Raw genomic sequence first — 16,611 nt, 5'->3', positions numbered from 1 at the left:
AATACAGAACAAGTGATTAAAAAAAAACACAAGTCAAAGATAACTATAAAACTAAACCTAACTAAAAATATAGTAAGAACCAAACAACCACGTGATGATCATTTCCTCACAGTAAGTCCAGAGAAAACCTTTTAGTCTGTCCATGAAGAAATCAAAGGTCCACTAGTTGTTAGTGAGAGGTAGGACCTCAAGGTTCGTGGAGGTAGCAAACAACAAATCTCAGAAAGTGTACCCCAAAGAGGGTTCTGTTGCTCTCCAGATGTACGATGGAGGGCCAGGGCCGGCCCAAGGCATAAGCACACTAAGCAGCCGCTTAGGGCCCCAGGGTCACTAAGGGGCCCCTTCAGAGGAGCTGATTTTTTATTTTTTTTGTAATAATTTCTATATTATAATATCAAAAACACACAATATCACTATGAGGTGATTTGTTTTTACAATAATATATGTTTGATAATGTATGTAGAAATTATTATTTTATTGATAAAAAGAAAATAAATAAATAGCTCTTGGGGCCCCTGGTGACTGCGGTAGGTACCGCATGCTTCGCCGGTAAGATGAACTGCTGTGCAAAGAGCAGTGCACATTAAGATGTCCAGAAAACTTCGGTCAGAAGTTAAGTAAGCAAAACAATGTCTCAAAAATCCTTCAGGGAGGGAGGAAAAAAAGAGGAAGAATAGAAAAAGCCAAGATAAAGGTATGTTTTAATGTGCTTTAGTAATGTAATGTAATGTAAAAGATTTGTAAAGCTGCAAATAGAAAATGAGCTTGATGGAGACCTGCAACGGTCCAGTTCAACAGTCAAACATTTATGCTAGGGTCTTTGTGTTTTTGTGAAACTGAGTTTAAACTTTAAATTAGTTGATTCTCATGGTTGGCTCTGTATATTTCTGAGGTATTTCTGGCTACAAAACGCCTTGTTTGATAACGTTTGATAACAATAATTAAAACTTCTCAATGTTTGACATTGTCTAGCAAAATGTTTTTACGTCAGGCTACATAGCTGCTACATCGATGAGCTACTCTATGCTGTGGTTGGGGATTTGTTGTTTGCTGCTCAGCATAATCATTTTGTGGCTAAAACAAACATTATTTTTACATCAACTTCTAAGTTGTGTGAAACTTCTGTTAAAATCATTTGAAGGCTCAGAATCAGTCCAGTACCAATCCACATTCTCAGGGGAGAAAGAGTCACCTGGTATAAATTACATTTTTAGCTATTGGAGTTACACTTAAGAAAAAATTATTTAATCAAGGAATGTCATGAATATGTGTATAGGGCTGCACTGATTGCAGTTTTCAGGCCGATCCCTGGTTACCGATCTTCAAAAAGCCTGACCTGCTGATTTTGATTTTGACTGATATAAATCTTTTTTGTCTGAAATGTTGCTAAATTTAGCAACAAAGTCACTGAGTTGGCAACAGTGGGGGGAATGTTGTTAACTGTAAACATTCAGACATGATCTGGTGGGCCGGTCTGTCAGTCACACCTCTCACTACAGAGTAGAAGAGGACAGAGACTGATTTTTAAACCTTTGCTGACAAAGATAAGATGGGAGGGGATAAGATGGGCTTCACATGTAAGTGTTGGCCAATCTCGTGGTACTTTGGACCTGCTATCTGATCATAAAACATTCTACCTTTGGAGGGAAACTGTATTTATAAGTAAAATCTGACTGCAAGCCATTTGTTCCATCATTTATACATAATTCAGTGATTTTATGCACGTTCATGAACACAATCACATTTCTTTTTATCCCATCTCTTCACTTCACACCTCTGATTTGTGTAAAATCTCATTTGTATGTCATGATAAAAAAAAAAAAATTATCAGATGATTTAATATCAGCAGTTCAGTGTACCGGAAGCAATCCCACAAAATCAAAACTTGTTGACTTATTTTCCAAGTTTTTTGCATAAGGATATTCAGCATGTTCTTAAATACCTGGTTCCCATGACACCACACCCTCTGTTTTGCACACAAGATAACGACTCTCTTGTTTTCTTCCTGTTTCAGTTGTAACTTGTCTTAAGCCAACTATGGGCTGCTGCGTACACATTATTTAATTTATTCGACGCCACATTACATTGTATAAATGTACATTATATATATATATATATATATATATATATATATATATATATATATATATATATATATATATATATATACACTGCTCAAAAAAATAAAGGGAACACTTAAACAACACAATATAACTCCAAGTAAATCAAACTTCTGTGAAATCAAACTGTCCACTTAGGAAGCAACACTGATTGACAATCAATTTCACCTGCTGTTGTGCAAATGGTTTGTACAGAACAAAGTATTCAATGAGAATATTTCTTTCATTCAGATCTAGGATGTGTTATTTGAGTGTTCCCTTTATTTTTTTGAGCAGTATATATATATATATATATATATATATATATATATATATATATATATATGACTGAAATGAGACCTTGAGAAGAAGTCAGTGTTTGCCAATAGGTTTTTTCCCCCCATACAATAACAGACTTGGACTAGAGTTGCTTACTATCCACTTCTATCAAAAAACTGCAAAGAACTAGTTTGTCTTTTCATAACTGGCAGAGCAATGCAGAATGAGATCATAAAGTGACATTAAATGTCACTTCTAGTGTTCTTGATTATCCCACTGGTGCATTGTGAGTTTCTGGTTTGGTATAGAAGATGTTTATCATAACGACTATTCTTTTAGTTAGAAATTAATAAGGAACTATTTTATGAGCAGTTCCTTGTTTTCCCAGGGAGCGGTAAATCAAGAGGTTTCAGGCTCTTTCAGGTATTATTGTAATGTCCTGGGGCAAATGCTTTATGGAAGATGCCGTCTCTCACCCTTGCGTGCAACGTTTAACCTTGTGGTTTTGTTTTCCTTAGTTTCTTTGCACCAGGAAACATATGAAAACTTTGCTTTGCATAAACATGCACATTGTACACACCTTAAATTTCAACCTCATACATGGTTTCATCTTAGATTATTAATTTGGATAAATTTCAGCTTATTAAAAGAAATAGTCTACAAGTCTTCTTTTATGTCACCACCTCAGGATTTGGGTTGTATTTGTTTTGTGCATCTTTTGTTTTTTTTATTCTGTCTAATTAAAATTTACATAAGTGGATATAAACATGACCTGCTAGTCTTTTAGAGTCCTTCCTTTCCTATATCAAAACATGCTTGATCAGGAGAAAGGAAAGTTGGAAAAAATGTAAAATATTCAGGTATAGATAACTCTTCATTGTAGCAGTAACCGTATTAATCTTATATGTTGCATTCCAAGTGTGAGGCACCTATTTCCAAAATGTATCACTACAGCTATTAGTGACAAAATTCCCTAGACCTCCATCTTATCAATTGTCCCAATATAACATTTTTAAAGTTTCCTCTGAACCCTGAAAGGATGAGGCTGAAAATCCACATGGTGAAGATTCTGAAGAAGACTCTCATGATTACTGACCTGGAAACCCTTCTTCATACAGCGTTTAAGCGTATACTTAGAGGTGTGACACTTTCTATTAGTTAGGTTTGTTTTCAAACGATTTGATCATAGGGAGAAGTAAGTCTTGTTTGAGTGTGTTCATCATACAGTGTGAAAAAAAAATCAATTCAATTCATATTATTTATTCCAACTTTTACCAACAGCAACAAATAGCTAAAAATATAAACATGTACAGCCAAAACCGTCTATTTTTAACACAGTTTGAAACTAATTAAAATTTTTATTTGTTAAACACAAAAATGGTGCAAGTTTATTGGTTTTCAGACATCCTAAAACTAGCTTTGTGTAAAACATGCATAAAGCCTGAATTGGACAAGCTAAACCTTGAATAAATAATTCTACATTGATTAAAGAAAACTTTGATAATTGTTTGTGAAACTCTTAAAACTCTTTATCTTTATTATACAGTAATAAGGTTCCGTCTTATCTAAAGCTTCACTTGTGACATGTTTCTTTCTCCAGTTTAGCAAACAGAAGTCATTCGCTACAAAAAAGTCTCAAGTGTTTCAAAGTAAAAAAAAAAAAAATACTTTTTTGTTTACTTTTTTAATTATGTTTTTTTTTAAATCATTAATTACTATAATAATTTCTATATAAGAATTATTTCACAGGAAATGATTAACAAACATGCAGAAAGTTGCAACAGTGATACATTTGTTTTAAATGAATAATCTTGGAGCAAAGTTGTTTCAGTTGATGATGTCAGGAATCTGTACATTTCTGATTAGGTTAATTTACAATATTTGGCTAAAAATAGAGGTAAACCTTGTTGTTCCACCCCAGAAATGGTTACAAAAAACAAGCAAGAACTGCAAAGGATCTGCTAATGGAGACTATTTCTCAGTCAAACGCTCCCAAAATGAGCAGAATGAGAAGCATTGTTGCGATGACATAAAGACAGAGAGGAAGCTTCCCTTATGACGATCCTTGTCATGGCTTCGGAGGAGCTGTTAATTTGAAAGGAAGACATTTTATTCAAATCACATTGATCAATACCAGTCAATGTTGAAAATAAAATTCAATACTTTACCCTTTTCATGGGCTTTCCTAATTTGAGTTGTTCTTAAGCTTATTGTAGATTTTCTTTACCATTGCGAGCTCTGTTGAAACATCTAAGAAAGCAGTTTTTGATGAGATGTAGCATCATATATTTACAGAATGTCTTTCGGGCCACATTTCAAACACAAATAAGTCTTGCTTTACCTGGAATCGATTGACTGTCTGTCCTGAGGGAGAGGTTCATGGAGTTGTTCAATGTGTCGTTCATTGTTGTCAAAATTTCCACCTAATTTAACATTAAAATCTTTATTTTTAGGTAGAAGTCTAAAGCTGGATTCAAGACAAACTAGTTTACACATACAACACCCTCTGCAATTATTCATAGATGTATGAGTAATTATAGAGGGAAATCAATAGATTTCCTTTTTACATTCTTTTAGCTTAAAAATCTAAAAGAATAAAAAAATTCCTTTAGATTCTTTAAAAGAATTTAAAATATATTTTGCACAAAGCAGAATTTTAATAAACTCAGTTTATTAAAAGTTTTAATACACTTCGTTTTGTGCAATATTTTAATCTAACAGAGTGCCATTGGTCTTATGAAAAAGCATAACTTTTAGTCAGACATATTGTCTAGGATCTTTTACTACAAATTTGTTGCCAGAAAAACCACATTAAGGTTTTTGACTGGAACTGTGTAAATTGGTCATATAGAAATTGAACTTTCCAAGCAGCAAACACTCCAGGTTTATGTGAAGTACAACGAAGAATGTACCTCATGCCCGCCATTAGGTACGCCGCAAGATTTCTAATGCTGTGGGCCTTTTTATTCTACTGAATACTGTGGGAACCTTATTAGAGATATTCTCTGAGATATTATTGCCACATAGATACATTTCTTATCAAGACCGTTGAAATATATTGGGTGTGAGTAATTGTGGAGGACTTTGTTTCTGATATACCTGTTAGATGGATAGTTCAGATTTTGCTCTGAATAAGCAGCATAGATACTGTTTCAATATTAAAATAAGGACAAACCGTTAAGCTCAGGAGGTGGATCATCATGACGTTTTTAGCCTCTGCAAACATGGTGTCCTTTGATTCACGAACATGTCTTGATACTGTTTCTCTCATTTTCTCCAGCATACCAGGACCTGAGTATCCTGCTGCAGCTGCATCAAAAAGATCAATCGCAAATGGTAAGAAAGATTTTAAATATGTTTCATTGTAAAATATAGTTTTTGTAATGATAGAAATTCTCACTCTTGTAGCACTCTTGCATGGTCTCCTCAATTGTCTCTATCAGGCTGTTGTACATTATTTTCTTTTGGTCTCTAATCATTTTGTTCAGCTTTTTCTTAAGTTTTTCCTCCTATGAGACATGTAAGGAAAGCAATTTTACCGTGAAAACTAAAGAAAAATTGCTATTATTAAAATCTGATAAATTGTTGCAACGCTAAATGAAAAAGAGCCATATTTTCTCTGTCGTTTACCTCTGTACTGAGAAAGATCAGCTGCAGTTTCACATCTTTGTACTTTTGCTTCAGACTTTCAGTGTCAAGTGAAAACTTATCAATGACACCATTAAATGGTCCACATTTTCGTTCATTTCTGAAACATTTTGACAATGAAGTCATTCACAAATGGTACTTTATCATAATTTTCTTTTAATAAACCCCTGAATTGTGGATTTACAAATTTTACACTTTCATCAGAGTTGAACAATCCTTTTCATGGTGTATTAAGTTCTTACGGGAAGGTTTTCCTGAATTCCTCATCAATGCTGTCAGTCAGGAATGAAGTGAGCTTCATGTTGAGGTTGATTTGTTTTCCCTTTTTGGGTTTGTGAACTCCACCATTTTTGAAAACGCTCTTTAATGTTCTGTGATAACCACTACCACTCTTTCCCTTAAAAATAAGGCATTATTTCAGACGCAACAGAAAATTTAAATTAACTCTGTGGTTACTGCCAAGTAACATACCCGAGGACGTAGAAAGTTATTCAGCTTTTCTTCACATGAGCTTTTTGATCGTTCAACTCCTTCACACAGGCATTCCTCAAAAACCAGGCAAGCTCTTTCTATTGCTTTTTGGACTGGTTCAAGTTGGACGGCAATGTTTATCTCAAGCTTTTCACATACTTCTGTGTGTATTCCAGGCTGAAAAAGGCAACTCCTTGTTAGTACATGTTGTAAAAACTGGTAACTATTTATGATAGAGTAATTAATCTTGCCTATGAAACTTGTTTCAATAATAATAATAAGAAAAAAATAAGTAGGTTATTCAAAAACTTCTTACAAGATCTTAAATGATGCTGCACAATAATCCATCCATCATCCAACACAGAGACAGACTGGACAAACAACCATAAGCATACACACATACACACATACACACCCTAACACCTAAGGAGAATTTAGAGATAGTCATATTTTTTGACTGTGGGGGGGAAGAAGGAGTACCTGGAGAGAACTGCACAATAATTAAATTCATAAATAAAAAAAATCAAATGACATGCAGAAAATAGCAATTAAGAGCACTACATATAAAAAGTGAACTGGCTTTGAAAGTAGATAGAAAATTTGTGTTTCAGATGATACTGGAGATTATATGGCCTACTCAACTTTTAACTTCCAATCTAATGGTGGAAAGCGGAGAGACAAAGAAGTTGGGTCTCAGAGTCTGTGAAGAAATGATTATGTCACATCAGAGTGATGTGGAGGTGAAAGGTTATGGAGAGACTTGGAAGTTTGAGGAAACTCACCTGTTTTTTCAAGCTGGCTCCATGAATCAAAGAGAGAATCCCATGAGCTCCAGAAACATAGTTTAGCGTCTCTGAGTGACTGTCATTGAGATTTTGCAAAACATCTTGAAGCTTGGGGATTTCTGTGAAAGCAAAAACATTATTAACTTTATTTCAACAGTGTCGCAGTCAGATTGCTGAGAGGATCTTAGTTACCAACAAAGCATTCAGAGAAATTAGGAATTTAACATACCAGTATTCTCTGGACTGAGAACCTTTGGTTTCAGAAACTCTTTGGAGCTCACTGTGTACACTTTGAAAGAGTCATCACTGAAGTGTTTCTAGGTAAAACAAATTTTGTTAATTTCATTTATTTTCCAGAATTAAGATCCCAGCAACATCTAGAGAAACTCATCCATGCATTTGTCTTTAGTCACATTGATTACTGCAAGTGTTTTCACAGGTCTGCCTAAAAAGGCAACATTGCAGAATGTGGCTGTTCACGTTCTCACTAAAACCAGGACGATAGAGCACATCACCCCACTTCTAAAGTCCTTACACTGGCCCCCATGTAGTTCAGAGAATAGGCCTCAAGATACTGTTGTTAGCTTATAAATCATTGAACGGCTTAGCACCAAAATACAAAACAAGTCTTTTAGTTGCTTTGCAAACCAGAACCAGAACTAAACAGGGAGAAGCAGCTTTAAATCAAGACTTAAAACCCACTTGTTTAGAGTTACTTTTGAATCATAATAAAGGAGACATTGACCAACATGTTGACTGATGATTTTAAAATGGCATTTGACAAAATGTTATGCTTGTTTCACAATTGGTGAACTGCCTTGTCTTGTGCTTTTTAAATGCTTTGACCTAATGGCAGTTGTGAAACTATGAAGATAATATGCTGCATTATTAACTGAGAATAAAAGGACATTGAATATGAGTTGTTAAGATCACTTCTACCTTTTAGCTGTAATTATGATCACTGAAGCCTTTTAAAAGCTTTACTAGAAATACTAAATCACTCTTTACTGTCGACCAAAGGGTGATTTGTTTGCTACATTACAAAAGATTAAAAAGTGTTTGTCCCATTACATTATGCAAAGGCAGTTAAATAAATATGTTCATTCTCTATATAAATAAACTTGACTTGACTTATTTATTTTGAAGCTATAGACAGTATTTGTTTTAGTTATTGTCTTGACATGCAAAGCTCACCTTAATCTTGTGTAGCTTGTTGAATTCTTTGCGCACTGCTTCCTTTACTTTAATGTTTCTTCTAATGATTTCAGCCTGAAGGTCAGCTGAGCTGATGGAAAAAGACATATTGATCCTTAGAGTTGTTTCAGCTGAAGAATTTTGATTCTCCACAGAATCCCGATTCATCACAAATCCTATTTATTGACAAGTACAACTTTTATAGAACTTTAGTGGAAAGAGGATGAAGATTTGCGAACGAGACTCCTGTTGAGTTTTCCAATTACTAATTTTTAAGAACATGTCTTAAGTACTAAATGTATTGCACTCTTTTGTTGCCTCATTTCACTTACTGATCAGTAGAGTCCTCAATAACATCAGATTTTGTGCAGATAAAGTGAATGTCTCTGCACTCCCCACCGTTTCCTAGGAGACTACTGACACTCTTCAAGATTTCCCAGGACTCTTTCTCTGATGCTGCTCGGTTGATTTCAGTGACGATCCACACAGTAGAACAATTTCCAACAATCTGGAGCAGCAATAAAAATATAATAGTAATCAATAACATGTGTTCATATGTTTCTTTTTTTCTTTATATAGCAGTACATTACCCCTTTCCACATTGTATCTCTGCTCTTGTTACGGTCTCCATTTCCAGGAAGGTCCACAAGAGTGATGTGCTGGGGAAAATCATGAGGCACTTTGACAGTCACACACTTCACAAGAGGCCAATACCACCTGTTTATGCCTTTTTGTCCTCCATGATTTGATTCAGTTCTTGTGTATTTAATCATTTTAGCAGATAGCTCGTTAGCCTGTGAAAAAATGGAAATAAGGTAAACATAGGAAATTTTACTTTAAATCAAAAGTGCTTGTTTAGTTTAATTTGCAAGACCAAGTTGACAAATTTCATTGAGAAATGTTCCTCTAAATGAAGTATGGAGGCAAAAGACTTGCAAAACCAGAAATAATACGGATATTAGTGGTTGGGCTCAACATTTTTAATCGGAGGGTCTGTAATTAATTATTCGCAAATAATCACATTTTAATTGAAAACTATATATAAAATAAGCAACATTTTTAATTCAACACCCCGTTTTGCTTCTAAATTATTGAATAGACAGATGAGCTTGACAGGAAAGATATTTATTATTTTCAGTCTGTTATTTAGGTTATTCAACCAGAAACAGATGGGTGCGAAGTGCTATTATACCCTCTCAAATATTTCAGAAATTCCTGATAATTCCTGTAACTTCTTTGAAAACATACTTCTTTAAAAATATGAACTGTAGACACTGACATTATTTATTGACTTATTCCACAAATTAGTACTTAAACACAAAAATATATGAGCTGCTTTGCATCAACAATTTATGTTTAAATGTGGGTGTGTAGCTGGCAAAGCAGGAGATGGAACCTTCTGTGCAAATATTTAGCTTTAGGTGTGATTTGTAAAGGAAGATTGAAGAGTCATGTGTTCAGCCAGTTGCGTATGTACACCCCTTTCGGGTGTTTATATACACATATATACTTTTAGAATGGATCCTACACAATACTTTATAAATGAGATTGCTGGTGTTTTAGTTAAAGAGGATGAACGGCTTTAGATGTTCAGCTTGCACATTGTTGTCAGCAAACCCTCTCTCCATGTTTAATAAGTTCCTAACAATATTTGTGGCCATTTTCAAGTGGTTTAATTTCATAGATTAATAAAATATGACTAAAATACCATTCTCTCTTTATTATTTGTGGCATATAAATGATTAAATGAAGCCACTTATATATTTCTAGTTATTCCTGATGTTGGCTGTCCTGTTTGCAGCTAACACTTTCAGCAATTCATTCACCATCTCACACTTACTGTTTCACATGACAGTATCTTTCCTGTGGATTGAAGAAATTCTGGTATTTCTCTGAAATATTTGGGGTCCATTAGTTGTTCAGAAGATTTTTGTTTCCATTCCTCTCCATAGAGTGCAGACAGCTTTTCAGCCACATCCTGATAATCATCATCCTCATCCTCTTTTTTCTGATCTGCAGTATTCTCTTGAAATTGACTCACTGACCACAACTCATCTTTCCATTCCTGGACATAAAAAATGTTTGATTAACTCTATTACATTGTGATTCTTCAGTTCGCGTGAAACAGGAGGGAATATTTCTATAGTTCTTTTACCTCTTTTGTGATAAATTCAATATGTGCCTCATACTTTGTATTGCACATGTTTGCCTCCACTTTAATCATGACTGAAGTACATGCATCAACATCTCCAGACGGCAAAAGGTTCCTCTCATCAATGAGAGCGTTTATCAAACTGGTCTTTCCAGCTCCAGTTTTACCAAAAACACCAACCAGTTCTCTTCTGTCTGTCTTCAGATCCCTAATTTTATCCCTGTGAAAAAATAAAGGTGTGTTGATTTATTAACTTTTAAAACATATTAATGTGTATGTTTTAGCATTTATATTTATATTTAAAATTGCATTGTAACAAGAATCTGAACCTGAGAATATTAACTTTTGAACTCTTTTGTAAATACACAGAGGTTGGAAAAGATTTTGATCACATTGTAGAAAGGTACCAGTTAGGAAGAGGAGGCATTGAACTTGTTCCATCATTACACAGCAAATACAGTCATCAACAACGGGGGAAAATATAGAACAACAGTGACATCACATAAAGACTGAGACTCTGCCAATAGCTTGGTGATAACAAAAGCGTAGCTTCAGAAATTTCAGGATAGTATTTGTTGTGTTGTTAATGTAACAATAGTAAACTGTATTCTCCACATGCCTGGATCAGTGGGATTGAAAAACAGAAGCATCTTCAGGCTTGACTAAAACCCCCACAAAACTTGAAGAAGAGCAATTCGTGGTCAGACTTGTAGTTTGTAAAGTGCAGTTTTGCCTGTACATTACAAATATGTTTGTATCCTTCAGAAGTTGGAGTTTGGTTGAATGAAGTGTATGATTCATGCCATAAATGCTTTTAGTTCCTCAAACTCAAAGTTTTCAGTATATTAAAACTTCCTGACTACTTAGCAGTACCATCTGTGTTTCAATCCAGTGATCATAAAGTGAAGCAGGTCAGGTCAAATGAGCTCTCTTGCCTCCAGATTTTCTTAAAATATGTTAATCCCCTTACTTACTACATTTACCTAAAGTGATTTGGCAAACAAATCAGTCTTTACTAGAGACACTGTTACAAGAACTTTCTATATGAACATCATTTGGTTGGCAAATGTAAATTTTTTTTTTAGATTTTAGAGGCTAAAATCCTTCGTGTCTAGAGAAAGAAGAGGAGTTAAGGGGGGAAGCTGTGGGAAAGAAGATTGTATTTTAGACATGATCTGGAGCCTCACATATAAAGTGTGCATACGGTGCATCTTGTTCTGGTTTTAAATGGACTGAACTGATATAGCACTTTTCCAGTCATTTTGACCACTCAAAGCGCTTTACACTAGAGTCACATTCACCCAGTCACACTCACAAACACACATTTGTGTACACATTTATACACCAATACGCAGATCGGTAGGCAATTTGGGGTTAAGTGCCTTGCCCAGAGGCACATCGACATGTGGCAGGAGGAAGCTGGAATCGAACCTACAACCTTTCGATCGCAAGACAACTACTCTATCAAAGAGCCACAGTCGCCTATTTAACTCATATAGAAGTAGCCATGGCCCAAAAGATGAAGGTAAATTGAATAAAAACCATAAAAATTATTCAAGCAGACACCAGATGTACTCACCTTAGGAAAGAATTCAGCTTTGTGTTTTCTTGACAGTGTAGTTTATCCAGAACATGTCTCATTACATTTTTCACCTCAGACAGTTTTCTTAGTTCTGTTATTAAAAAAAAAAAAAAAAAGAGAAAAATTACATTTTCAGATCTAAACTGAGAAGGATTTTGAGCCCCATTCCATTGATACTGGCTTTCACACAGTGATAAACCAGACACAGTTTTGAATATTGCTTTGACAACAAATGCATCGTAAACTGTGTGATGAGTGGTTTAACACTGAGTTCTGTGTGCGATCATCTGAACAAGATGCTGTTCCTACTTTCTCTGTCTGAACTTGCTCACATTCCTGTGGTTTGGCGTTTCTGTTATTTTATTTTGCATTAGATGTGTTTCTAAACAACCTCCACCTCTAATTTTTTGACGATCACAAATGATATTAATTATAAATCATCAATCAAAAATAATTTAATTTGCAGCTGACATTTGCAAATTAGCATCTGCAGTAAAATGAACTCAATTTTATTGCTCTGTAAGTTGGGTTGTGACAAGCTTTTATTCTTTTAATTGCCTGTTGTCATTTTCATGAAGAATTACCTGGCAAAGATGCTGACATACTCCTGCGAAACCGTTTTGGTGTTGGTTCTCTTTTGTTAAACTTCTCCAGATCCAGCTTTCTCTTTCCTTTTTTTTGTATTTCCAGACAAAAACAAGAGAAAAATAGTTTAATGGATTTATAACTAGTGTTTATTTTTGCAACAAGTTACGTATGTAAGAAACATGTAAGAAACTGTAATTCTCACCTCCATCACTTGTGGATGGCTGTACCTGAGAATGAACATATTTATTTAACTGCCTTTGCATAATTTAATGGGACAAACACTTTTTAATCTTTTGTAATGTAGCAAACAAATCGACAGTAAAGAGTGATTTAGTATTTCTAGTAAAGCTTTTAAAAGGCTTCATTGATCATAATTACAGCTAAAAGGTAGAAATGATCTTAGCAACTCATATTCAATGTCCTTTTATTCTCAGTTAATAATGCAGCATATTGTCCTCATAGTTTCACAACTGCCAATCCCTTAGGTCAATGCACTTAAAAAGAAGCAAATTAAATTATAAGACGAGTGACATGATTTAATTTCCTGTGAACAGAGGAATGCACTTTTTTATTATTGTTATTTTTGCGCACACTAATGTAAACTGATTCACTTACATTCATTTTTTTGCCAACTGAGATTACCTTTCACTTACAATTTATGCAGGTTCTGAAAAGATAGACATTTCGTTTTGCTTCTATGTTTCTGAAAAAAAAAATAGTTGAACCAAACTGGTTTCCATCTATGTTAAATTTCTAAACCTGAGGCTAACCAGAAGCAACGCCGTCAACAGAGCCACATGTGATGTAAAAGAATGTGATAAGAATTGGATCTTCCTCCAAAGACAGTCAATCTTCAAAACTTTCAGAACTACTGGTGTAAACCACTTTGTGTAAAACAGCCAGTTGTCCATTCAACACAGATAATTGAAATTTAGCTAAGGACAAAACTGTCATACTTACCTCAGCCTGAACAGTTGTGTTTTTCTGCTCCTGTTCAATCTAAATTATAAATAATGTAGTGATATACGGATAAAACATTAATGTTAGAATTTCAATCCAACTCAGTGTTTTGTTGATTAATGTAAATAACATTTAGTGTAATCTGTTGATCTTACTGGTAAAGATAAAGGCAATGTGTCCTCATTTCTGTTTTGTTCTTCCTGCAGACAAGCACATTGATTTCATTTGCAAATGTCCAAGAATCCATAAGATTATAGTCAGCGTTGTGACTGGTAATGATACATTTAATTTTACTTATAAGCACCATGTAAAAGTTTGGTTGCAATCTAATATATTTACATAGGATGTGAATGGTGTGGTTAAAACACGCATGCATGTCATGTACTGTAGCTAATTACCTTTAACAGCCTCAGTTTCTTTCTGAAATGTGCTCTTGGTCCCACTTTGGAAATCAATTCTCCCACGTCTTGATCCTCAAGACAGTACAGATATTTCTTGTCAACGCCTTGTTCTATAATGAAATAAGTGGTTTGTCAACAATAAGTGATGAAAATTTACTTTTAAAGACGAAAAAGATGTTTCATAAAGAGTGGGGGTACACATGTCTTTCACTCAAAACGATAAAGACCATAGTTGGTCCCTACAACATCAGTAGTTTAAAAAATGTATGATTTGAAATTGGATTTTTCCCAAAAGGGTGTGTCAATGATTTCGTCAGGGCCTAAGGTCACATTTAAATTTTGCCTGAATTTTATTGACTATTTAACAGCAAAGTCCACTGGTATTGTTGTAACATCTTTGACAAGACAGTGACATTCAGTGTTTAACACTAAGATTGTTTGTAATGTCATAATTTGCAACCAGGATACAATACTCCTGGGATGGTCCACAATGTCCACACTTAAAGTCATTTACATGCTAATGATGTGTCCACAAATTTTTTGTTTTTATTTTTTTGAAGGAAGAAAGAAATCTGTTTACAAAACTTTATAAAAGTATGTTTAATGAATAGAAACATAAAATCATGCATCAAGAAATAATACATTTTTACAAAATTACTGATTCTACAATTATTAGTACCCCTAAAAAAAAACCCTTTGCTTTGGTTTACCTTTTATGGTCCCTCTGTATTTCATATAATCTACAATTCATAACCACAAGCTTTTATGTCTAGGAGTCCTGACCCTGTTGATGTAACTCAGGTGAAGTTATTTGGCATCTTGAAGATTTCTGTTTTAGGTCAGGTGTGTTACACACATTGTCTTGCTTAATAACTCATTTATGTCAGAGTCTTCCTTTACATTCAGAGCATTATGAGGTGCAAAGTACTTGCTGTAACAACGATGGCTAGTGCCACATTTATGAATAAAAAATTATATAACAGCTAGTTAAGTGGATTGCCGTTGGTGGAAACTTCTTTTGCAACATAAAGATCTTGCATTTCCTCAAATCACTACAGCAAAGAAATGCTATACTTAACCTCTGAATGTTTCTATCCACTCGCTTAGACCCCAGTCATTTAATATCGTGCAAACAAAGTCATCCATGACGTAAACAAGAAACTGCAAGAGAAACCATGATGTATTAATGAGCAGCTGAACATAATTTTTTTTAGGTAGTTAGAATCATCTAACATCCAATTTAAAAGGAAAAGTCTTACCTGTTACTGAAAATGATGAAGACACAAGAAGTTAGGTCAAAAAAAGGTGAGAACAAATAAAAAAGAGAAAAAACAAAACAGCAAAAAGCAAGTTTTGAAAACAATTTAAAATGTGAAGTGGAATTTCACCAGATCATTTGCAAAGAGGCGGTTCACTATTTCTGAGAATGGAGGTGAAGGAAGGGGTGGAAAATAAGGCTTCTGACAAAAAAGGAGGGAAAACGTTAGAGAGGAGTGGCTTCACAATATAAAAGTGTAGCTGAGAGCTTATTCTTTACAACAGATACAATGAGTCGTTTGTAAGGATAAGTTTTGCTTTCCTTTTCTCTTTTCCTAGTTAATCATTTCCATAACTTTGCATCTTTGAAATGTGCTTCTATATGACCGCTTTAAGTTATGTTTTCTTGACAAAGAAACACTTTGCAGAGGAATAGTTGGCATATAATTATACACATGTAACTAAATGTTTCATAATATAACATGCATCACTTACTTAAACAAGAGACTAAACAATACAAAGAATGTAAACAGACTGTGTTATTCAAAGATTTAACTTTCTCTTTCATTTCTGCATCTGCTGGAGTTTTGAAAAACAAATCAGAGAAGCAAAGCAAAAGAGGAACACCAACTGAATATTTACGCCATGGCACATAACATCTAATGATTTTCAATTTTGGGAAATAATTAGATGGTATGTGCTTAGCAGCCAAAATGTGAATAATTTTTCCATAAGCTATGGAAAGATTACGTCATGCCTAGATGAAAGAAAATGACCACACCAGATAATAAACATAATTAAGTATAAGGTAACTCAATGCCTAAAGTATTTTGAGTGGTGCATTGTTTCCTCCATTTACAAAAATATTTTTGATATCCTCTTTTATGCTGTACCTTACATAAAAATGCTTTAAATAGGACAAGTATTTGAATGAAGTTGTTCAGGATGTTGTTTGCTTCTCCTAATTTTATATCTGCCTTATCATTCAAAAATCCCTTCTTCATGCAATCAAGAAAGTACAGGGTGAAATTTGTGGTTTTGAATCTCTTTTAAATAAAATAATATGTGTCAAGCATTTTTTTTAATTTGAATTACTTGAATTTGAAGCAGTAACGTATCTAGCTGTAGTGTCTTGCATAGGTACCCCCCGTGAAGGTTACAGCTACCCTCTTTAGTGTATTTTGTTTGGAGTGTA

General features: G+C 34.3%; 1 protein-coding gene across 1 annotated transcript; it reads right to left on the bottom strand.

Annotated features, from left to right (window-relative positions):
* Nucleotides 1-3,622: 3,622 nt before the first annotated feature.
* Nucleotides 3,623-15,563, bottom strand: LOC111611597 (nuclear GTPase SLIP-GC-like). The gene is made up of 23 exons (XM_023348649.1): nt 15,419-15,563; nt 15,239-15,320; nt 14,157-14,269; nt 13,914-13,958; nt 13,759-13,797; nt 13,001-13,025; nt 12,795-12,881; nt 12,208-12,301; nt 10,632-10,848; nt 10,317-10,541; nt 9,067-9,270; nt 8,809-8,984; nt 8,477-8,567; nt 7,512-7,599; nt 7,280-7,401; nt 6,498-6,674; nt 6,269-6,423; nt 6,009-6,126; nt 5,779-5,887; nt 5,554-5,687; nt 4,720-4,801; nt 4,547-4,628; nt 3,623-4,463 (listed from the first exon to the last, which is right to left on the bottom strand). The coding sequence occupies exons 2-22, from the start codon at nt 15,303-15,305 to the stop codon at nt 4,564-4,566; spliced, it is 2,433 nt and encodes an 810-aa protein (XP_023204417.1). The 5' UTR covers nt 15,306-15,320; nt 15,419-15,563; the 3' UTR covers nt 3,623-4,463; nt 4,547-4,563.
* Nucleotides 15,564-16,611: the final 1,048 nt, after the last annotated feature.

This window comes from Xiphophorus maculatus, chromosome 16 (assembly GCF_002775205.1).
Source record: "Xiphophorus maculatus strain JP 163 A chromosome 16, X_maculatus-5.0-male, whole genome shotgun sequence".
Classification (NCBI taxonomy): Eukaryota; Metazoa; Chordata; class Actinopteri; order Cyprinodontiformes; family Poeciliidae; genus Xiphophorus; species Xiphophorus maculatus.
Note: the sequence above shows the minus strand (reverse complement) of the source record. Positions and strands in the feature narration are given on the sequence as shown.

Excerpts from the sequence above, each read along its gene's own strand:
- LOC111611597 (XM_023348649.1), bottom strand. The coding sequence starts at position 15,305 with ATGGATGACTTTGTTTGCACGATATTAAATGACTGGGGTCTAAGCGAG. Across the intron at positions 8,985-9,066 it reads GAGATACAATGTGGAAAGGG|ATTGTTGGAAATTGTTCTAC; the intron begins GTAATGTACTGC and ends TTGCTGCTCCAG. Across the intron at positions 4,629-4,719 it reads AGACAGTCAATCGATTCCAG|ATGTTTCAACAGAGCTCGCA; the intron begins GTAAAGCAAGAC and ends CTGCTTTCTTAG.